This window comes from Tympanuchus pallidicinctus, unplaced genomic scaffold (genome assembly GCF_026119805.1).
Source record: "Tympanuchus pallidicinctus isolate F22 unplaced genomic scaffold, pur_lepc_1.0 scaffold22, whole genome shotgun sequence".
Taxonomy (NCBI): Eukaryota; Metazoa; Chordata; class Aves; order Galliformes; family Phasianidae; genus Tympanuchus; species Tympanuchus pallidicinctus.
Window position 1 is genome coordinate 26,307,590 of NW_026294739.1, and position 23,009 is coordinate 26,330,598.

The following is a 23,009-nucleotide window of genomic DNA, read 5'->3' on the forward strand; positions in this document are numbered from 1 at the left end:
CACTTCACAGTTTTACAGTTACATTCTACACTATTTGAGCAAGATGTTAAGATTGTGGCAGCACAACTGAGAAGTACATCCACGCTGATCGGCTGATGTTTAACACGACATCTTCAAACAGTCCCTTACAACATATGGGCTTAAAAAAAAGCAACCTGATGATACACTGCTGAGTTCTAATGAATAAAAACTAAAGAGAACCTGTACAGTTTTAGGGAAAGTTCCAAAACTACGTTTTCTCAAGTGGATGCTGAATTCTCACCACGATGAAACACTTACCTGTGGACTTAATGCCGCATGGAACTGTTTCATTGTAAGGGGGAAGCTGTATGAAGAAATGAAATAAATTCTCATTAATAACAGTTTCATTTGAAACATCTGGATACTTCAAGTATAACCCCGCTGTTAAAGTCTAATTTTCTGAGAGTGTGCCTTGAACTCATGGTTCTATATTTAGAAAATCCTTTACTGTAGCTTCAAGTGTCCTTGCAGATTACCACCATTACTGAAAGATAAAGATTATCTTGGTTACACACCATAGGCTCATCAACTTCTAAACCACTTCACCTCGCAGTATCAAGATCCTCCTTCGTCAACTCACTGCAGTTTTGAAAACAAGAAAAAAATCTTCCTTTCAAGTAAAAGCTGAAGCAAAGACAGACCATATCACTCAAGAAAGAATAAAAACAGAGCTTTATACAAAAGGTTTAGGTGTGAGTATCTTCGGACTCTTGACCTGGTTCAGCTACTAGCTGAAATGCTTCAAGGGTAACATTCTACCTAACATTGAAGTAATTAAATTTAACATAAACAAGTATTTCTGATGATCAATCTAAGCAGAACATAATCCCAGCACACAGAAACCATCTGGATTGTAAACTACTCCAGTATAAAACACTGGCACCGTTTTATGGACTTAAAGATTGATAGAACCTTTTCTATTGTACAATCAGAGGTGGGCAATTTCTAATACCTCCACTGCCTCTCCCTGGTCTTCCCCAGCAGGTGAATGCCTTCCCTCTCTTGTGCCTGCCACAGCTACACAGCAGCCCCACAGCTGCCTGGAGAACAGCTGAACTCCTCCAGTGGGAGACATAGGGCAGTTTGATGGGGCTATAATATTGATCTAACAGCACAACAAGTTTCAAGGGCATCCAGTGAAGTCTTTGCTTCCACAGAACTAAAAATCCTTACATGCTACCTATTTAAAGCACTGTGGACAATGGTTTATCATAGCTAGCTAGAAAATACTTATATAGCTACATTATTAGCAATGCACATAACAAGGACGTATATTGTAAAATCCATCTGTAAACAACAGAACATCTTATCAGTACATCAAATTTCCACATCAAAAATTAAAATGGAAGAGAGGCTCCAAGCTGTTAAGAATCCATAACCTAAATTAGCACTGAACACAGATTATATGTATTTTTACAGTTAAGGAAAAAAACTACCATTTAAATCTACCCTCCTCAGTCCACAATGAAACTTGTAATCCATTCCTTTTTCTGATTCCAATGGCTTACTAAAATAGCAAGTGGGAAAAAAAGACTAAAAAATACAACAGCCCACCTCCTGGTCACTATATACCTGGGTAATCACCACCACGTGTACAGAAGAGAGTTCTGAGTTTACTTGTTTCATGCAACCGGGTCATCTGAATAAATTCAACCAACTGATATCTGAGAGAACATATGTTCAAGAAGTTACCTCAGAAGAGAACTATAGACAACTTTTAGCTTTAATTAGTCTCTTGCCTCCAACAATAGGTAAGTAAGGGACTTCAGAAGGACACCAGCACCAACAGGTGCTGGGACTCCCAGGGCTGGCACTGTCCTCAAACACAATGTATGTCAAATACCACCTCAGTTTTATAATCTAGCTCTTCTTTTCCATCACCCAGATAATTAAAACATTGAAGTGAACCAGATCAAGGACAAATTTAAGGAACATTGTTCATCAGTTTTTGTTTTTGACAGCTAACCAGCAAGCAGTGCTCGCTCTTGAGACAGGTATTTGAAGCAGTCCTGCTTCATTTTACACTGAAGGTTCATGCTTCCTCAACATGCTTTGTGAGAGCAGCTTTAAAGAAGCTGAAATCCAACATTTTCACGTTAGGATACTTGCTGTGTGACACAAGCATCACGCTGCTGTTACTGTATTTAATGGTGAGGAAACATAATAAAAACCAGAAGAAACATTTTACCTGAAAATCTGTTCTACACTGCTTCCCATCTCCCAGAGAAGATACAAAACTATCCCTAAAGGCAAGTAGCAGTTATCTTTCAATTTCTGACCCACTGCCTACAGTCTCTAAGCATTTTTACTGCTGATAGAGGTATACTACACCAGTTACACATTCTCATTTCTCAGATCTCATGCACAGCCCTTCTGTTTTTTGAGTAGGTTTGATAATTAGAGTTTCTTTTGAAAATACTTAAAACACACAAAAAACAGCTTCAAAAGGCTCAAAAGATTTAGAAGCTCACCTTACTCACAACTAAGAACACTGCTGAAAGTTATCTACATTCACCTCTTCAGAAATAGGAAAGAAAAAGGCAATTAAATGGAGGTAATAGGGATGGTAGGGATGAATAACTCATTTTCCACATCTTATTGCTACAACGTCAGCTATTGCAGCTCTGAAAGATGACAGGAAGAAGACAGAATAATCCATTTCTTATTTTAAAAATTGACTTAACATCCTCATACATGAAGACTTCTGTTCGATACCTTCAGTTTGTAAATTAGCAAGCTAAGAGAATGACAAAAATTGCATAGTTTTATTTCAAATATATGCCAAGAGGTGCAGCTTTAAAATGTTGGTAAGGAAAAGTAGATCTTACCTCAACAGAGCAACGTGGAGTCACAAAGAACTGATTAAACTCATCAGGGCTGAACTCCCCGAAAATATACTACAAATAAAAGAGAAAAAAACGTATTTGTTAAAGAAGGACTTACATTCTGTGCAATTCATATATTCATACTAAAGTACCCTGTATTTTAAGATACTGGCAAACAGAATGGCTCATATGTTCAAAGCCAGAAACGTACCTGTTTGCATCCCAGCCCTCATTCTCCCTAAGTCTTTAGCAAACTATTTCAGCCACCAAAACTCTACACACTGCATTTTCCTTCAGACAAGAGAGGCAGCCACAGCATGAGCTCCAGCGCAACCCGTGACCAATTCTAAGCCAGCAAACAAGTGAGACACTGGAGTGGTGTCAGCTCACATAAGCCCCACACACCATCAGTTTTACCTTCTAGAACAGCACAGATACCCACACATCACTTCCCTGAGCAATACTACTACTGAGAGAAGTTTCGATGAAAGAGTCACATGGAGATGAGACGGGATCTTGCTTTCTTATCCATATATATTACTATGGATACTACATAAACCAAAATACGTATGGCAATGTAAAAATACTCCCAAAATTACAAGATTACAGTAGTGAAAAGCTAAACTTCATTGCTCCAAGAAATTCACAAAATTTCTTTTTAAGACAAAAATTAAGCTTGCTTCCAAGCAGAATCACATAGAATCACAGAACGGCCCGGGTTGGAAGGGACCTCAAGGATCACGAAGCTCCAACCCCCAGACACAGGCAGGACCACCAACCTCCACATTTCATACCAGACCAGGCTGCCCAGGGCCCCATCCAACCTGGCCTTGACCACCACTAGGGATGAGGCATCCACAGCCTTTCTGGGCAGCCTGTTCTAGCACCTCACCACACTCATAGTAAAGAACTTCCCTCTTGACATCCAACCTAAAAATCACAGCCAGTTACAGTTAAGCACTTGTGTTTTTCATAAATCAGTGAATCTACACCCCCTGACAAACATGGGCATCAGCTTGCAGAGCACGCCAGGCAGCAATCAATGATGTCAATGGCAACTCACAAGGTAGAGCAGGAATAATGCTTGGAGGAGAGCCTGGTCTTCCACAAATACCGGATTTGGGAATAAAGCTCTGTCATGACATCACAGAGTTGTGAAAATTTCCTATTGTAATGTTGGCCCTAGACCTACATTTGAAGATGCATAATCCCCAAGAGGCTTAATTCAGAGTTAAATCTGATCTACCTTCCAACTACCCTGCAACCTACGCACAAGCTTCCTGCTCCAGCTCCCAAGAAGCAATCCTCTCTCTTTCCAGCAGTACGAATTTCGCACTGCACTTCTCCTGCTGCTCTCCACATTAGCCACCTTTAAAGAACAACCATCAACTTGGCATTAAGAGCACTCAAGGATCCTTCAAATAACTCGAAAGCCTGGCGGTGAGCTCCATTTCTGCCACAGATAAAGAACAGTGTGAAAATACTCTCAAATTACGAATTTCAACTATCTTCCACCTGTAGCTAATAATAGAAAAGCAGATGGAAAACAACAGGCTCTCCTGCAGGGGGCTGAAGAAGAGGAGACTTTGGGGAACTCTTGGGAGAAACAAATCCACCTCTACCACCTTTCCACTGCTTCCAGACCTCTGCCTAGAATGGAAAAACAAGGCAGTAAACCTGGAGAGTACTGATGATCCGTTCCATTTTGCAACTCACAACTGCAACCAAATCTGACCATATGCCAGACACATATAATACGTTATTAAACCTATCCTAATGTTGTAATTAAAGGTCCAGAACTAAACTCAAAACATCCTTATGTAACATAAAAAAGCTGATACACACCAGAATCAGATACAACTGGAGTTCTGAGCTCCTGTTATCACAATACAAAGAGACCCTTCCCTTTGCCTCCCCCTTAACTATAATTGTGACACATTAGAACATTACACAAACACACTGCAGATGTAGTTTCTTTCAAAAGCAGTGTCTACCACTTTCCCAGTGTACTTTTTTCTTTCCTACAAGCTGAGAGTACTGGATGAGCCCACTGAAGCTGGCAGGGATTGAATTCCCCTGTGTCAAGTACACGCCTCCCAAAGTTCTGTCAAACATCTCTTTCACAGCAACACCCCCAGGATTTCTTAACAGTCATTTGAAACACCAATAAAATCGACAATAAAACTGAAATGCCCTTTTAAATTAATCCCTATAATTTGATTACAATAGTGTGAAATATGTCTGCATTCCAGCAAATTTTATGCCATTTTGAACAAAGAGTTCCATCAATGACATCATCTTTAAATCCTCAATGCTAACTGCCTGTGTTTGTACCACAAATTACAGAATGACAATTAACCAAATAAATCCTCACCAAAAAAATTTGTTTTCCATAGCACAGTAATAAAAGCAGAAGCACTTTTCCAGCTCTACCATAACTAATCTTAACTAAGCAAACAAAAGCAGCAGAAACACAACTCATTGCAACAAGGGGAAAAATACTCTCGGAGGACCCCAAAGGATCACAGTGCCTGACCTGCAAGCTCTTTCCATGTGGACTGTTGGGTATTTTTGCTGTGCTCTCCCTTAAGCACTTCCAAAATGTTACCTCCTGCCTGCAATGCAATCTCTGCTGCTGTTCCAGCACAGCCACATGAACCCTCTCCAGTGGAGCACGAGGAAGAGGAACACATTACACAGCTCTCGTCCTAGAAAAGTGGGTAGAAATAGCACTGCTCATGCATCATTATCTTGGCATCACCTGTGCAATAAGAAAGCTAGGAAAATGAAGTGTCAACTCTTGCTTTCAAGCAGCACTGAATTGGCTTTCATCTGATAACCAACAGCTTCAGATCTTGCAGTCAAATTAGTTTTCCAATTGCAAACGCTCCCACTTCAACTGCTTCTCCACTGGAGTAAAAAAAAATAATAATAATAATAAATGCAGTTTTTACTTGCTGGTGGCAAGAAATAATTCAACTCTATCTAAGCAGAAGGCATAACGAGTAAAGACTAGTTCACATATACATAAACTATTCAGCTATTTCACGTATACCACGAACTACACAATCTTGCTCACGAAGATGTCTTTAACTCTAAGTATGTTTTGTGGAAGTTCTCAGGATAAGCTGGAGTAGAGGAAGGAATTGACCCCTGCAGACAGTGCTGGCAACAGAAAGCTGTGCGTATGAGCACACCTGGGTGTCATCAGTAGAGAAAATACTCTTAAATCTTAAAGCTGTCCCAGCAGTACATAAAGTGCTTCTCTCACACCCTTTACTTCACACTTGGTCAAGTTTTCTTGAAAAGGAAAAAACAACCTTTCTTCAGCTTTCCTTCCTTTTGAGGCTGAAATCCATTAAGTCTTACCTTAGCACATGGACCATCGCTTGTTTGACACGAAGCCTTCTGATCTTTCAAACCCCATGAAACATATTGCTAAGGTGCTTAAAAAGCACAACACAAAATGGGCAAGCTCCCATATCCAGGAGCTGAGATCGACCACTGGCTGTCTTCACAGCTGTATCACAGCCAAAACAGCAGTATTCTAGGCAGATAAGTTTCTGGAAAGAAAAATGCTATGCTATCCTCCAGAAAGACTGAACAAAAAAAAACCCCAAACTACTAAATATTAAATTGTCCATTTTTGTAAAAAAGAACTACAGAAATAAGGTTGATTTAGGGGGGGAAAAAGCACATAAATGCTTTTAACAGTTGAAAACCCAATGAATTGTGAGCAAACTTAGCCCAGCTTTGAGACCTTTATCACTAGCCTGGAGCTTGGAACTAGAACATGAACAAATGCAGGCAGCGCCTGGAGACAGATCTGAGCTAGGTAAATGTAGGTCAGCACAGACCATGAGTCAGTGCAACTCTGCCTTCCTTCCATTTAAGCAATCATAGGCTTAACAAAATAAATAAATAAGAATGCCAACACTGCATGACTCTGCTCTCCCTTTTTTGTCAGTTAGGATTTCTTGGACCTTATTACAGAACCCCTACAGCTAAAGGAAGTTTGGCATTTTTCACACATCTCTGACTAGTATGAACACAAGCAGACCAATTTATCACGAAGACTCTATTTCAAATATGCACAAAAGCAGAGCAGGCTGTGCCCTTCCATTACCACTAGCTTTCATCAACCATGTACCATTTTAAGTGAGAACAGTGCACTGATCAATAATCATAAAGATATCTGCCAAAAGTCTGTCACCTTATACCAAAACCAATTCTCTTATGTACTCTCCTCTTTTTGTTACCAAAAATAAGGTATTTACTGGAATTCTTCCATTTCAAACAAACAGCAGCTGCCACAAAGAGTAACTAGCTTGAAGAAGCTGGCTATAGTTAGGGAGGGAAAGGTGGAGCAGAATAAAAATCATCCCATCACCTTACACAGACATCATTTACTTTATGAGAGCAGCATACCCTCCACACCCATGGGAAGACTCATTATCTTCCATCCTCCAAAGCAGGGCAGTTTCAGCAATGCCACCTCCATATTTCTCATTCACAGCTTTTCCCTCTGGAGATTTTCCTTCTGCAAAAAAGGAGGAGGCTCCGAACCAACAGCCACTACTTTACTTTTTAAGTAATGCTAGAACAGAGGTGAAGATTTTGTTTTTAATGAGAGCAATGCGCTTTTATCATTTACTTGGGAACCCAAAGCAATCACCCAGTGACAGCAGAGCTATAGCTTCACAGAGCTCTTCCTTTGCTAACACCAGCTCCAAACTGGTTGCTAGCAATTAGCAGACACCGAGTTCAATGCTCTGCTTGCACTAAACATGTTACTGCACGAGCATGCAAATTCTGAACTTTTCCAATAACGAAAACAAACAATAATCTGATTTACTACAGCACAACAAGCACTGCAAAGTGAAGCTGGAACATGAAGTTGTTCTAGAACACAGCCAGCCTAACTACTATTTTCTTGTGAGACAGTCAAAACAATCTCTTACTAATTTTATCTAATATTTCCCAGCAGAAATGCCTCAGTGTTAGCCCTTGTTCTTCTCTGCCAGACTGTAATCATTAAGGCTGTAACCTTTGTGCAAGATACCTACAGCAGAACGAAGCTCTGAGCGCACAGTAAAATTGGTTTTACATCTGGAGAATGATGTTTTGGCCACATAAAATAGCAAACTGTCTTTGAACAGCTCACACAAGCCCACCCAAATTCCAGACATACGATATAAACTGGTATTTCCCTGAAGTTTACAAAAGCTTTATTCAGCAGGTATTTTAGCAACTGAGATTTTTGGAAGGATCATTTCCAGCAAGCTTCTTTCCACTTGTGGAAGAACAAGCATCACATGTGCTCGCCCTCCTACCAGCTTAAGTTTGTAGCATGGAAGAAGGAGCACATTCCAAGCCAGGCAAGGCAGGATGCCCCTGGCTACCAGAACAAAGGCAGGCTACCCTGGAAGGGCTGCTAGCCAGCCAGCATCAAAGGTGCTTGACAGCACCCAGGCAGCAGAAAGTTCTTCTTCTTCTGTGCTTATTGTACCTGCTCTTACCTCGTAGGCAACTCTTATCTCCTTCAAACTTGCAATTTGAAATAAGAATAAAAAAACCAAACGCTCCATACCTCTAAACTTGGGCAAGGTTGTTAAGGTTACTAAAGAATTTTAAAAGAAGGTAGAGATATGGGAGGAAAATCTCCCTAGTTTTATGAAATTAAACGTGTTTGAATATAAGCACGTTTTGAAGTGGTTTAAGGAGATTACAATTGGCTTGATGAGGCCAAGGAGGAGGAAACAAGTGTTAAATGGATCACAGGATCAGAAGTTACCAGTGGAGACAGCACAGAAGAATGGAAAGAACTCATCTGTGCCTGTCAGAAATTCTCCTCTCCAAAAGCTGAAGTATCACCCAAAACTCTGGAACTGCACAAATGCATGACTGTCAGAAGTGCCTGTAACCCAACCACAGCAGCCTGCATCTCAGCTCGTGCTTCCTTCTCTTGTGAATTGCTCTATGAGCTCAAACAGCCGATGCCCTTTACAATGCAGTTACAGGTGCTAACCTTGTGAACACTACCAGTAGGACTCCAGTGGCACACTGTTATTTAAGGTAAGGAAATTACACCAAAAGGTTATGCTTCTCAAATAGAGTGCTCAAATGCAAAGCTGCATAAAAATGAAGACAGGTTGTATCTTGAGTCCTATTCATTTGTGTGCATTCAATACATTCTTTGCTCATTTCTACCGTTCACATCTTCTCAAAGGAATAATACTTCACAGGATCGATACAGACTCATCCCAGGGGATGATGTTACACCAGGCACTGCTCTTCCAATTTGTCAAGCAAGCTAAAAAACACACAGGGAAATAAAGAACTGTGGGAAAAGAATGGACAACTTCTTCATAACTGTTGTGGTGGAAAACTACAACCCATCCTCAACAGCAGCAGAACTGAACAAGTCACCCACACAACGCTTTTCACAAGCAATTACTCAAGGTAGGATTTAGGGTGGCTAAGATTAGGCAAGGTAAAAATTAGCTGTCTGGACTCTAACCTGACAAGCAACACAGATTAGCATTTCAGAAGGGAACTGAGCCCACCCAGCAGGGCTGCTGGGACTCCTCTAAAGGCCTGACAGAGCATTCAGTGATGCAGGCTGTGATGCTGAGCACTTGCAACTGTGGTTGCCTGAGACTTCACCTGGGAAGTTTAACATGAACCTCCACACGCCATGCAAAGTCCAACCAAAACCACACTGGCCACCAAAAATAAGACAGTAGACAACGCAGAAGCTAATGATACTCTGAGCCTACATAGGGGTAACTACCTGGCAAGGCACCACGCATTTAACAGTGGCAGTAAGAGAAAGCACTGCCTGACCATCAAAACCAAGTACCATCTGCTGCACCGCATTCTCCATAGGCACAGCTTTTGCTCTCCTCTTCCTCTTGCCACAATCCCAATCCATCCTTTTCTCCTGAGCCAACCCTGGCACACACTGAACAGATCAGCAAGATGATTCTCCTCAGCCACAGAAAGCTATCCAGGCTGCTTCTTCATGCTGGGGATCGGGATCAGAAATGAGGAGCCTGTACAAAGCAGAAGACCCAAGAGGTCGGGAGCAAGGAGTGACATTTTGCCCTCTGCAGCTGCACACTGCCAAAAACAGGTTGTAACCTTACAGGGAAACAGCTGAAAATGAAACAGCAATGTGGAGAGAAAAAAATAATAATAATAATAATAATAATCAGTAAATGACACAAGGTGTTTATTAAAGTAAAACATGACTAACCACATTAAAAATGTTACCTCTCCAGTGTTTTTAAGCTCTCTAACTGTTGACGTTTGACAGTAATTGAGCAGAGAGGTTCTTACTCGGTTGTCTCTCTGCAGGAGCTCAGGTCCCTTCCATCAGCTCATCGGGTGACAAATGTGCTGCTGGCAGACAGAAACTGAAGACACTACTATTGTTTTGATTCTCAGTACACATGCAGCCATCCATCTCCTCTCCCATCCTGACATGTGAGCAGTGGCAGGCAGAAACCTGAGAGAATGCAGCACTGCCCATGGCAGCAACTTCTATTCTGCAGGGGTACCGAAGTTAAAAAGAGAACTGGGACACCATGAGTGTGCCACCTCCTTCAGGGACGGTTTAACTGCTTAAGTACTTGTAGCACAATTTTATATACAAGACAGTTGTTAAAACAAATTCACAGACTAATGTAACGCTACAACTAAGTCACGGAATATAGGGATGTGAAACAGCCTTATTTTTAAATGGCAGCCTTAAAAACTGGATTTTTTTTTTTTATCCAATGGGTGCGACTATGGCAGCAGTTTTACTGAGTGATAATAACACTGTTGATATTAAAACCATTTTTAGGTGGCTTGTATCAAAAGAACATCACTGGCAGTGATGTAGCATTGCATCTTCCCTTACATGAAGTCTCCTGGTAGCACACAGCTTCCCTTTTGCACAAATGAGCAGAACACCAACCCAGCACCCCCACAGCCCTGCTCAGGCCCTCACCTCTGCAACCTCAGCACCTCCATCCTCTCCCCAGCACTCCAAAGGAGGTGAAACACTTTCAGGAACCCCACAAAAAGAGCAGCGGGTGCCACTTGATCAGCAGTGCTGGAGCAGCCCAGCAGCATGCTGAAGCCCAACCCTCACACTGCAACTTGCATGCTGTGCATTTATCATACTTTCTGCTTCCCAACAGCATCAATTTAAGCAGTTTTAGAAAGAATGCACTAACGTGAGTACACACTGACTTCCTCAGTGCCAAATGCAGTAAAAAAGAATGCTTGGAAATCATAAAAGCATTCAGTAAATAGAACCAGGCACTCAGCTACTGTCTGAATGGGCTGTTTCGTAAATACAGACAGAAAATACAAACCAAGTTTCCAATTACTGGGCTACCATTATCAAATATTGCAATTTGGCTTCTCAGTGAGCAGATCAGTGTGTTGGTTTCTGAAACTTGAAGGCAGCCTTCAAAGATAACATAATAAGCTTTTGTGCGCTAATCACAGGCATTTTTAAGGGCCGTCATAAAATGAATTTGAAGCACAAACAGTAATAAAAAAAAATTGGCACGCAAAGCAAACTGCTATTAAACACCTCAGCTCTCAGCTAAGCCTGAAGATTTTAAGCTACAAAACTCAGAATTCAGACTAACTGAAGTCATGCTGTCAAGGGAATCCATGCTCACACTGAAGGCAGCCCAGCAAACAGCCACGAGCTGCTTAGGGCAGCAGTGGGATCTCCCCAGCCCAGCACAGGCTCCAAGCACAGCACCAGCCATTACCAGCAGCACCACAAAGCACGTTAAAAACATCATGCACAACTGCCATCCTCATTCCAGGAGTCAGTGCCGATGAAAAGTCTGAGAGATCTCTATTTTAAGGATGCAATTATGGCAAATAATGGCCTTTACATGACAACCATTAGCTTTAAGTGTAATACACACCCATCACCCTCATCCACCCCATTTAAGACCACGTTGAAACACCAGCTCTGCCCTTTGCAGTCCCCTTTGACACACAGCAACAAGAGCGACTACCTCAATGCAATGTGATGCTTGGGACATGGGTAAAATTCAAAAGCCTCACAATGCCAACTTGTCAACATGGGCAAAGCCAACAGCTTTATTTCTGCTCTGAAAGCTGACAATTCCTCTTTCACCCTTTTTAGGACTCTGCCATGCCAACATTCTTTGCCAGTTGCAAATGCAGGATGATAACTTTATGTATCTCACTACTGAAGTATATTAACAGTGCAAACAGTTTTACAAACGCCTTCTTGTCTCATTTTCATGAGGACCTTTCATTATCTGCAATTCACAGAAGCTTAACCTGTGAAGGAACCACAGCCTGTGATCACAGCTTATAGCCAAGAAAATGAATACAGAGAATTGCCTAAATAAGTTGTCGTTGACTTTGTTTTTTATAACCATTAACTACTGCGTTCCATAGAACCTTTTGAACAGTGGCAGCTTTGGTTTTGTATCCTGAAGGCAGCAAAAGAACAGCAATTGAGGTTTTCCATGTTTTATGGACAGTTACAGCAGTTCTTTCTTTAGTAACAACCAGCTATTATTAGAGACCATATGATTCAATGGGTAGACCAAGGTTGACTGAACTCAAGAGAAATAGATTGCTCTTACAATTCAGCCATTAGCTTGTGCTGACCATGACTCTTTCTCCCTCTCTGCTCTATTTCCCCTCTCTTTTTATCACACCATGGTCCAAAAACATTGAGTATAATCAAACTAATTGTCTATTGCTACCTTTAAGCCACGCAGTGTTTTCCATCTGCCTCTTCACCCATCCCAATTCTTGCAGCAAGATACAAGAAGGTCACTATCTCACCTCCACCTCCCATTTGTTCCTGCCAGCAGTTCCCCTACTCCCACTGTGAAGAGTTAGCATTGAATTCATTTCCCCCTTTAAAACTCATGTGATCCTGACCAACCATGCAGCAGGTGCTGCAGGAACTTCGGCAGAAAACCAGGAGAGAGGATCCCACATTTGGCACCACAGTGCTGAGCACTGCCTTTGCACAGAGGTCAGTGTGAGCGAAGGGCTCGCTCCCGCCACGTGACGGCAGGGATCCACTCTGCATCTCGGGGCTCTTTGCTGCTAATATCAGTTGGTTTTAAGCCAACCTCAAACACGTGTGTTTTTGCAACAGTCTAAAGAGCAAACTATATAGAGGTCCCTACTGAGATAGCTATGTGCATATGGCAAAGCTACTGAGCACCCACAACACTGCTAACATTACCTTGACGCTGTAAGACCACTATGGGAAACATGTTGCTACACTACCTACGAAGGAATCCCGACTCCAACAAGACAAAACATTTTCATGACAAAAGCCTCTGCCTCTTTGCATGAAGGATATATGATTTCAGGGCTTTAAATTACACTTGTAAGCCCGCCAGCCTGCAAATTTGGTAGGGAGAAGCGATGCAGGCAGCCCGTGAATCACTGCAGCAGGCTCTGAATGTACAAAAAAAAACATGCCTGCTGCACTGAGGGAATGCAGCACTGCTATTTCTGCTGCTATGCTCAGTTCAGTTCAAACAGAGGGGAAAAAAAGTCTTCCATACGCAGAATTCTTTGAAAAAAGACTTCTTAAAATGCATCTTTTCTCAGAGCCTTTAGAGATGTTCCTCTATCTAGCTCTTCACAGATAGGACATCCTCCTTTTCCATCTCCAAGCCAAACCCCAATCACTGTATCAAACTGTTACCCAACCCTTAAGTGATTTTCCACTTGATGCTAACCTTACATTCAGCAAAGTTGACCCACGTGCCTTTCTTCCCAAACCAAATCCTGAGACAAACAATACACAACGCTTCCTTAAAACTACCATGCATTAATTCAAAAACAATACTGCAAACAGCCAAATTCCCAAAAGCACCTTTGTAAATTTCAGTTTATATCATGCTAACTTCTGTGACCATCGTGAAAACTTAAGAATGCTTTTCTTCAGTTTGTGTTAACCTTTGTTATGCTTTCCCATGAGGTGTTTGCTGACAGTGAGCCTCACACAATCACTTGGTCAGCACCGCTGTGATTTAAGCCACCTATTGCCCAGCTATAGGTGAAAGAACCTGACTTTGTGATGTGTGCTGAGGATTAATAGATCACAGAACAGCCTGGGTTGAAGAGGACCACAATGCTCATCCAGTTCCAACCCCCTGCTATGAGCAGGGTCACCAACCAGCAGCCCAGGCTGCCCAGAGCCACATCCAGCCTGGCCTTGAATGCCTGCAGGGATGGGGCATCCACAGCCTCCTTGGACAACCTGTTCCAGTGCCTCACCACCCTGTGTGTGAAAAACTTCCTCTTAATGAATATATCACCATGAGCACTGGTCTGGCAAAATCCTTTAAGTGTTTTAAAAACAATCCACATGGCACCGTTATTGGCAATAATGCTTAAAATACAGAGTTAAACCTATAAAACACAATTTCATAAATCAAAGCCTATAAATCCTATTTGAAATTATTAACTTCTTCATTATGGAACGTTTGTGCATATGTACGTACACACATACACTTTTTTCACCATGAAGCCTAACTCTTTGTTCCATAATCCCAAGTTGCATGTTTCATGATCACACATAAACCACCTCCATGGAAAACCGCAGTTCCAGCATCTTTAATTCTTTGGAATTGAACATCTACATTGCTGAAATGGCATTAGAGTGACAAATGACTATAATCCAGTGGCCCAAGGCCAGCAAGTTCTATTACAACAGCTTTGCCCGTTTTGTACTACACAGCACGTTGTGCGTATAGCACTGAGCAGCAATCAGACAGCACAGTTTACCTATAAGCAAAACCCCACTTAAGTTCACAGCTATTTTACCAGCTATACAAATGGAGAAAGCAGCCTGACTGCACGACTGCTAACAAAAGTTTATTTATTAATAAGTACTAGGTTCCATTCTAAAACGTCTCACTATCAGTGCTGCAAGTGAAATCTCACCGAATGTATAGGAGTGACTCACAAAAAGCGTACATTTCTTGCTATTAGTCGCATGCTGCCACACACCCGCCACGCACTTCCAAATTTAAGCTCTATGTCAGGTTTCCCAGACATCCTTTTTAAAGCCAACCAGCCCACTCTCCCACGCCGTACTACGGGGATTCACCATTCACATTTCAGAGAGACAACTGATACCTCCTGGCTACCTAACTCAGCTCTGTCTACAGCCTGAGCTCAGGGAAGCATGGAAGCCCAGGATGGTTCCATCAGCAACAGCTCTGGCAGCAGGACCTTCCCAACCAGTCCTGTGTCACGGAAGAGGGGCTCCTAGAACAGAAAAAAGAAGCCACCAATCCAGCTTCATCATCAGACCTTCAGAACACCAAAACTCAGCTCAGCTGTGACAGCAGAAGGCAATGTCCCTCCTGCAACACAGTGTTCCGAGTGCCCCCACCCAAGCCACAGCTTTCCATCCATTTTAGGAACTCAACTGACAGGATGCACACTGCCCTCTCTTCCAATCTTTCTGTCTGCAAGGACACACGGCATGAGACACATCTGCAGAGACACAAGGACAGCACAAGGAACTCCTCCAGCTGTAGAACAGACGGTTTTTTTTTGTTTTTGTTTTTGTTTTTTTGGGGGGGGGGGGGGGAAAGGACGCTGATTTCCCAATCAACACCACTCACAAACCTCAGGCCATACACTGCAGAGATGATACATGCCTGCAGACTTTTTCACCCCTCCAGAGCGAGCTCCAGCCTCAGGCATCCCACAGCACCATGTGCAGAGCTGGCTGCACTCAGGAGCCAGGTTCCAGTTATTCTGGTTGCCAGGCCTGGGTGAGCATGAGCAGCTCTCAAGCTTGTTCGGCTCCCTCTGAACACAAGTCCTACTGGTTTTTACTGGTGCTGGTTCTGGGGGCAACATGGGGCATTTCAAATGACACCGAGTTAATCTGACACCACCTGAACAGTGACAGAGCAAAACAAGCATAAATGATTCATTCTGCTACGGTATCCTTTCTTCTGCTTACCTTGTTTTCACAAGATTTGCAAATGAAGTGTCTGCATTAATGCACTCTATCAAAACGATAGGAGAGAGGCTAAAACAACTCTTCAGTATTACTGTTCCAAACAGGGAAACATTTCAGCTTTTCTCTTAAATGTCCTTCATGAGAAATGGTTTCCACTACGCTCAGCGTTAATCAGCTCCCCCTCTGCAGCACCACGCAGAACCTGTAGTGACACAACTGGTTTGTGTCTTGCTTGCCTCCAGAATTTTGAATACGCTCAGAATACGCCCAGAAAACCAACAGCAACACTTAAATATCTCATTAAATGATTATGAAATAATGGCACGGAATACAGAGGTACGAGCGACCGGCATTATCTGAACTGTGTTACCTCACTCTGATGCGCCTGCAGACTAGCTGGCCGTCCACATTTAATCCCTCCTTTGAAAATACACTATAGGGTCATGTTCCATGAATCATCTCTTAGAATGTGCAAAGCGACCGACGAGTGCTTCTGCATACTGTTACACGAACCCATCCATTGGCAGAAACCCTACAGTGCATTTTACCTATTTAGAGAGACTTTTCACTCACGTGGCAGAGCAAACGTCTCAACAACGGTGTGCTCCAATGAATCACATGGGAAAACTCTGGCCCAGAATGCAGCATTGTGACACGAACATAACAACTAAATTATAGAATCGTAGAATGACCTGGCTTGAAAACGACCATCTAGTTCCAACCTCCTGCTGTGTGCAGGATCACCAACCACCAGGCTGCCCAGAGCCACATCAAGCCTGGCCTTGAAATGCCTCCAGGGATGGAGCATCCATAACCTCCTTGGGCAACCTGTTTCAGTGCCTCATCACTCTCTGAGAGAAAAAACTATGTGGTCTTGTGCTTAGAATATAGCACATCAGCAAAACAACTTCATTTTTTCTACTGGTCTTCAATACTACCATCCTAAAATAAAAGGAAACATGTAAAATTGCTAAATTTATGTTCAGATTCTCCATCCCAGTGACCAGAACATTACTACCTTCCTTCAGTAGAATAGCAGTGTATTGCTCTAGTATAGATATCCATTTGAACCCCTCTTGCACCACTTAAATAAGCTGTTTAAATTAGAGGGGAAAAAAGAAAAAGAATGACACAAAACATTAACTGTAAGATAACTGGCAGATTCACTTCCTGAATTATTTACAAACTTAAACTGCAATCCTCACAAGACCAAAATATCTCTTTTTACCTAGAAAGTGCTTCGATTTAAAACAGCACACAGCAAGTTGCTACTGAAGATGAACATACCGTCTACTTTTAATTGCATCTATGCAGTGCTTCACACTAAACCAAATCATCAGCTCAGCTCTCCTCTTTCAATCCAAGGTACAGCAACTTAATTAAGTACAGACACAAAAATTTCATTTATTCTTCTAAATTGAGAAAATCTGCAACAAAGATGTCAGTCTTATCGAAGCGATACAGGCACTGCTGCCTGTACTGAAGGGAGACAAGGCAGTGAGCAAAAGAGCCTCTGCTTGGAACACTCAATCTTTTTGATAGACGCTGCATTCTAATTATCATTAATTAGGGCAGATGATGTACGGAACAGTGCTTCCTCCAGGTTGAAAGAAAAGCTAAAGGACACAAAATGTTGTAATTCCAGGCCATCACACTGTGTTTGAAACAAACTCCAGACACACAGCTGCCCTGCAAACACCCACCTACCAGACCCAGGTCCTTCTTCCTTGCCCAAGCATGAAGGAAGCTGGACAAGAAATACCACGAATACAATTTTCACCAATTACACGTTTTTCTTTTGAGGAAAAAACTCAGGCAGTGCTGCTAACACACTGCTGCTATCCACTATGTGCATACTGCAGTCACCCCGGGTTAAAACACAGAATACCAGATGATGCATCGATGTGTTTCAAACGCTCCGATTCCACAGAAGAATTCCCCACCGGAAAGCACGTGCTTTAACAGCAGGATTCATTTTACACACCAAGTTCCCTAAACTTTATCATTCACCAAACCCTGCGAGTTCACCTTAAGCGCACCGCAACGCACCAGACGCTGCCTCTGGTTGCGTGGAGAAAAAAAAAAGGGGGGGAAAGGGGGGAGGAAAAAAAAAAAAAAAAAAAAGCGTTACAAAGGCAATAGGAAACGCACCCGGTCGCTGCGTGCCATGCTGGCCGCAAACCCAGCAGCTCGCAGAGCCCCGGCCAGCAGCGCAGCTCAATGGGTGCGGGGGGGGGGAAGGCGGCCCCACCCCCCTTCCCGGCCCTTTGCACCCCAAAGCGCGGCGTGTTCGGGCGGGGGGGGAGGGAAGGGGGGAGGGGGAAGGATTACTTTACAAATCTTCTTATTCCCTTCCCATTATAGAATGGCTTCCATGCTGCCGTCCTCCTCTTTGCCCCCCTCCGAAAAAAGCCCGATCCACGGAAGCTTCCCCACCGCCTGTCCCCCCCCCATCCCCCTCCCCGCCGTGGCCGAAGGTGGGGATCGACACCGACTCCATCCCGCCCAGAGCTCCGCCAGGCCGCCTCCCGCTCCCCGCCCCGCTTCTTCCCCTCCCCGAGCACTGCCGCCCCCCCGCCCCCCTCGGGGCCGCCCCCAGCACGCGGGGCCGCTCGGCAGTGCGGTGTGAGCGCCGTAGCCCGGCCGCCAGCGGAGCCCCCCGCCGCGCCGAGGAGATTCAATGAAGCTGCAGAATCACCCTGGGCCTACTCCCGGCCACCACGCTCCCCCCCTCGGCGAGCCGCGCCGCGGGGCCCAGCCGCCCTATAGAGCCGCCTAGAATGCCCCGAGGCTCCCAGAACCGGAAAGAAGGGGCCTGCCGGTACCTGAGCGCCGTTCACAGCCATGACGGCCCGCTTCCTTAGGGAGCTCGGCGTCTCCCGTGCGCCTCACGCTGCTGCCCCCGCCGCCGCCATCTTCTCTCTCGCACGCACCAGCCGGGCGGGCAGGCGGCGCGCACCGCGCCTGCGCACAGCTCCGGATGGGAGGGGAGGGGCGGGGCGGGGCGGCTTGTGCGCACGCGTGTTCGGCGGGCGGTGGTGGCGGGTTGTGAGCGCGCATGCGCCGTGGATACTGAGGAGGGCGCGGGGTGGCCGCGAGGAAGGGGTGCGGGCGGCGGGAAGCGGAGTCTGTGGGTGCTGTGAGAGCGAGGTGGAGATGAAGATCTGCCTTCAGCCCTCCGGCGTCGTTCGGGGGCAGGCGGGCCGGAACTATGCGGGGAGCGCAGCGCCTCGTGGCTTGAGAGCCGCGGGCGGCGCTCGGTCCTGTCCGTGTGGGAAGGAGCGGTTACAGCTGAATAGTCTTCTGCTACGGGGAGCGGCGTTGGAAAAACACAGCTACTAAAGCAGCCGGCTTGCCCCGAGGACTAAATTCGATAGCTAAGCGCTTGGGTTCACGTCAGATTGCGTTTGGCTGCAGGCCACGTGCCTGGCGTCGCCCCAGAGGGGTGAGCGGCAAAAGCTTCATCCCAAATCACCACAGGGAATGAGGGCAGCGGTTGTTTGGGAAAAAATCACCAAGTGACTAAGCTAATCGCGTGATTTTGACAAGGCTGAGTCATAAGTGAATGCTGGGTTCCCCCCCAGGCAAGAATCTGTCAAAATTTATCGCTAATTTACTAACTTTTCTCCTGGAGTCCTGCAGAAGTCCACTGCAGTGTTGGAAAAAGCTTAACGGGGCTGAAAGCTGGAAGAGGTAAAACTTGTGGCTTTGGCTGAGGTTGACCAGAAATGCAAAGGAAACATCGCCCCCTCTTTATTCAATAAGGACAAATTTGTCTCTCGTTTTGTGAAGCACAGGAATGGGAAGGAACCACGCTCAATGATTTTCTGCATCGGTTTCTGTCCTTTTTCTTGACACGCCCTGCTACCACTCCCTGTCTTTTGTTTCTAGCAAGTGTTGCTCTTCTGTCCTAAGGCAGAGAACCAGCAGTGAAAATGGCTGTTTAATATTAAAAGGGAGAAACAAGAAAAGGAGACGAACATACAAACATGCACGGTTTTTGCATGCAGCATTTCCAACATCTGTAACCCTCCCAGGAGTCTAATTTACAAGGTAAATAATGGAGTGAAAATCCTGAAGGAGCTCATCTGGTTGAAGGCAAAATTTCCCTTCTGCCCACAATGCTGCCTGAGTAAACGGATGGTTTTTGCTGGAGAGATTGCCCCTTCCAACGGCTGAAAATACGAATGAGCACAGAGCCTCCCACCTGGAAACTGCTTATTTCAAATACCATCACTGCTGAAAGCCATTGCTGACAGTGAACGCTGAGACGTGGGCAGAAAGGATGTCACTGTCTGACAGTTCAGTAGCACCTAAAACACCCCCAGTTTTATCTTAGTACAGGCTTGGTGTAAAGTCTGTTAAAATTTTATCACAGTATTTTGTTATTTTTTCTGTAATTATTATTATTTTTTAAAAAAATCACAAATGAAGATTATGGCTATGGTAATCAGAAAGGATTGTCTGCTTTGTTTTTAAAAATTAGAAACGTTACTTAAAATGCCAGGAGTGAGGTTTCATACTGGTAGCAGCCTCATGCCTCTAAGTGGCACAGAAACAGTGTTGGGAAGGAAGCTCTTTCAGTTCCATCCATCCAGTTGTGTAGCATAAAGCACTTTCATTGGACCTCTTCTCATCTGCTTCTGGGTCCATTGGCTCCTTGTGCTTTAAGTTTTCAATAGAAAATCAGCTCACCCTAGGTCAGTATCCGGAGATGTCAGTGGTGTGGCCTGTGAAATGCAGCTGTGACAGACCTTCCCCAGACAGAATACGGTCCACAGAGACCTCATGAACTTTGCCAGAGGTAAATCCATCTGTTTTCACAGTGGTCATGGGGGCACAAAATTAATTACATGATATAGTGCTTCATGAAGAAGAAACAGAAGTCTCTGCCAAACCAGATCCTTTTTGCTGCTAATGGTGATAATAAAACATTCCGACAGACCTGATAAAGCTCTTCTTCTTCCCTTGTAGAACTTGCTTAGGTCACTGTTGGCAAGCATCTTTTTTTGGACAGCAGCTCGTGCACTGGATGGTATTCTACTGGGCAGTCACTCCTGAGGCTTTTCCCAAAGCATCACGCTTCAGAATATCACGAGTTCTGAAACATGCTAGCTGAATGATTATGACTTTTGAACTTTCCATGACCTAAACTGCACGGGCCAGCACCAGGCACCCAGGGTTTACCAAAGGAAATCAAGATAGCAGCAGAGCAGGAATGGTTACTGGCAGAGTAAACTACCAGTTTATTGAATAAAGTTCAGAACAAAACTGGATGTGTTATTCTGAAAAAACAGTAACAAAATGTTGCTTCCGAAATCCATATTCCCATGAATATAGAAAACTGCTACAAATGCACTTCATTTGTTGATGGAAGGAACTTAAGCATAAACTAGTTCAATTTAGCCTGAAACAATTTTCAAGCCTGGGCAAGTCTTTGACAGATCATGTAGATGCTTGACTCAATATATTTGTGTTTCAGTTACCTATGCAGACCCTTTGGCTGCATTATTTGTGTCTTGTCCAACCTTGTCTTAAATACAAGCTTTCTGCCCTCTCATGCAATAGTCTACTTCAGGGCTGCAATCTCCAAAGGACCTGCACTTCTCTGTCTTACCTTCCTTTCAAATTCTGTTCAACACTTGTCACTGAACTCACCAAAATAAAAACAAAGAAATGTTTACTCCAAAGCTGGAGATCCAGAAAAAGCCCATGTAATGGTAAAAAAATGCACGTGGCATCAACAAACCTGACACTGGACCGTGTCTCTCTCATCAGGAGTGGAGCTGCCAGAAAGGAAACCTTCAGAAAGGAGCTGAAGTTGGTTTATGCACAAACCTGCACTGCAGAGACAGCATCATCACCTGGTCAAGGCCTGTGTCTGCCCTGACTTTGTCTGGAGACAAACCAAAGCTGTAAGTTCATGATAATAATCACAATTAGAATCTACAAAGTTGGGCTTTTATTCTGCAAGGTAGATCGTTTCTGTGAAAGAACGCTAAGTGTTCAATTCTTTCTCTACATTCTCTAGAAGTGAGACCTTTTTTGCTGCCACTCAATAATACCGATTCCCAAACAGCAAGCAAAATACACCAGCACTTGAAAAAACAAGCAGTCTGATCTTTTACAGAGGAAAGACACACGTAGGCACATTTTTCTCGATGTAAGATTTCAGCCTGAAAACAAAAATATTTCATACTTCTTACTCAAGCTTTCAAAACAACTGCATCTCACATCATTTTTCCTCAGGGTATCCCAAGAGATTTTTGTTATCTAATGTTAGCATTGTTTTCTAACAGGCAGCAGCTCCCTGACGTGCTGATGCCGAGATGCATGTGTGGTGGAAGTGTAGGAAGAGAGAAACAGAGGGTTTTGGTTGATGTTCTGTGTCAGGTAAAATGTGTTTTCATCAGAATTTGGCAATGGGAGCCTTCTTTAAAATGAGGTAAAGCAGCAATTTTATCTCCCAGAGCAGGAAGAAAGCTGTGCTTCCTGACCAGAAACATTGTACAGAGCTTATGGATGAAGGCTGTGGAATGTTCAGAGCCAGGCTGATTCTGTAAGAGCAGTAGGATACTGCCTCTGCTCTGCCCATCCTACACATGCACAGAGGGCTGCTTGGACTGTGAGCATCAAAGCAGACATTCATTCATTCATCCATATTCTCCATTTCATTTGTGCAAAATTGCAGCGCACCGATTTCACAAAGCAGATCAGCGCTCAGGACCAGAAGTTACTGTGAAGCAGGATGTGCTCTTAGTTAACAGGCTCCTACCACTTCCCCAGTGATGCTGAGCCAAGTCCAGGCACACAGCGTCCACAGCGAAGGGGCACCCTGCCAGGCTCTGCTTTTAGCACTGCAGACTGCCCTGGGTCTGGCAAATGGTGATGAAATTTACAGCAACAACAGGTAGGATACCCCAGTGACCTCTGGTAGTATCAGATACACTCATTTATAGCCTTTGTTTATTTTGAAAAGAGGATAAATGGACCAGGAAAAGTAAAGCTTTGATGAGAACCGAGGTTATATTCTGCCTATGCAATTAAGCGTGGTGTTATGAAGTCCTAAACGTGTTGACCTAATCCCCATGGAACACTAATCTTTGAAAGCACCATAAAATGGATTGGGTTTTTGTAAGCATTGCAAAAGATGCAAAAAG

The 23,009-nt window shown here is 43.9% G+C and overlaps 1 protein-coding gene and 1 long non-coding RNA gene across 2 annotated transcripts in view; one reads left to right on the forward strand and one right to left on the reverse strand.

Moving 5' to 3' along the window:
- USP10 (ubiquitin specific peptidase 10) overlaps positions 1 to 18,811 on the reverse strand; it is a 44,232-nt gene extending 25,421 nt beyond the window's left edge. Inside the window, exons 1-3 of the mRNA XM_052686777.1 lie at positions 18,675 to 18,811; positions 2,850 to 2,918; positions 280 to 325 (exon numbers count right to left, since the gene is read on the reverse strand). Of these exons, the coding sequence (XP_052542737.1) occupies positions 280 to 325; positions 2,850 to 2,918; positions 18,675 to 18,695 (136 nt within the window). The 5' untranslated portion in view covers positions 18,696 to 18,811. The remainder of the gene's footprint in view (positions 1 to 279; positions 326 to 2,849; positions 2,919 to 18,674) is intronic.
- A 98-nt stretch (positions 18,812 to 18,909) lies between these two features.
- LOC128082567 (uncharacterized) lies at positions 18,910 to 22,817 on the forward strand. Its single transcript, XR_008207724.1, has 3 exons — positions 18,910 to 19,902; positions 21,628 to 21,764; positions 22,149 to 22,817. It is a non-coding gene; the product is annotated as an uncharacterized LOC128082567 (long non-coding RNA).
- The last annotated feature ends 192 nt before the right edge of the window (positions 22,818 to 23,009 follow it).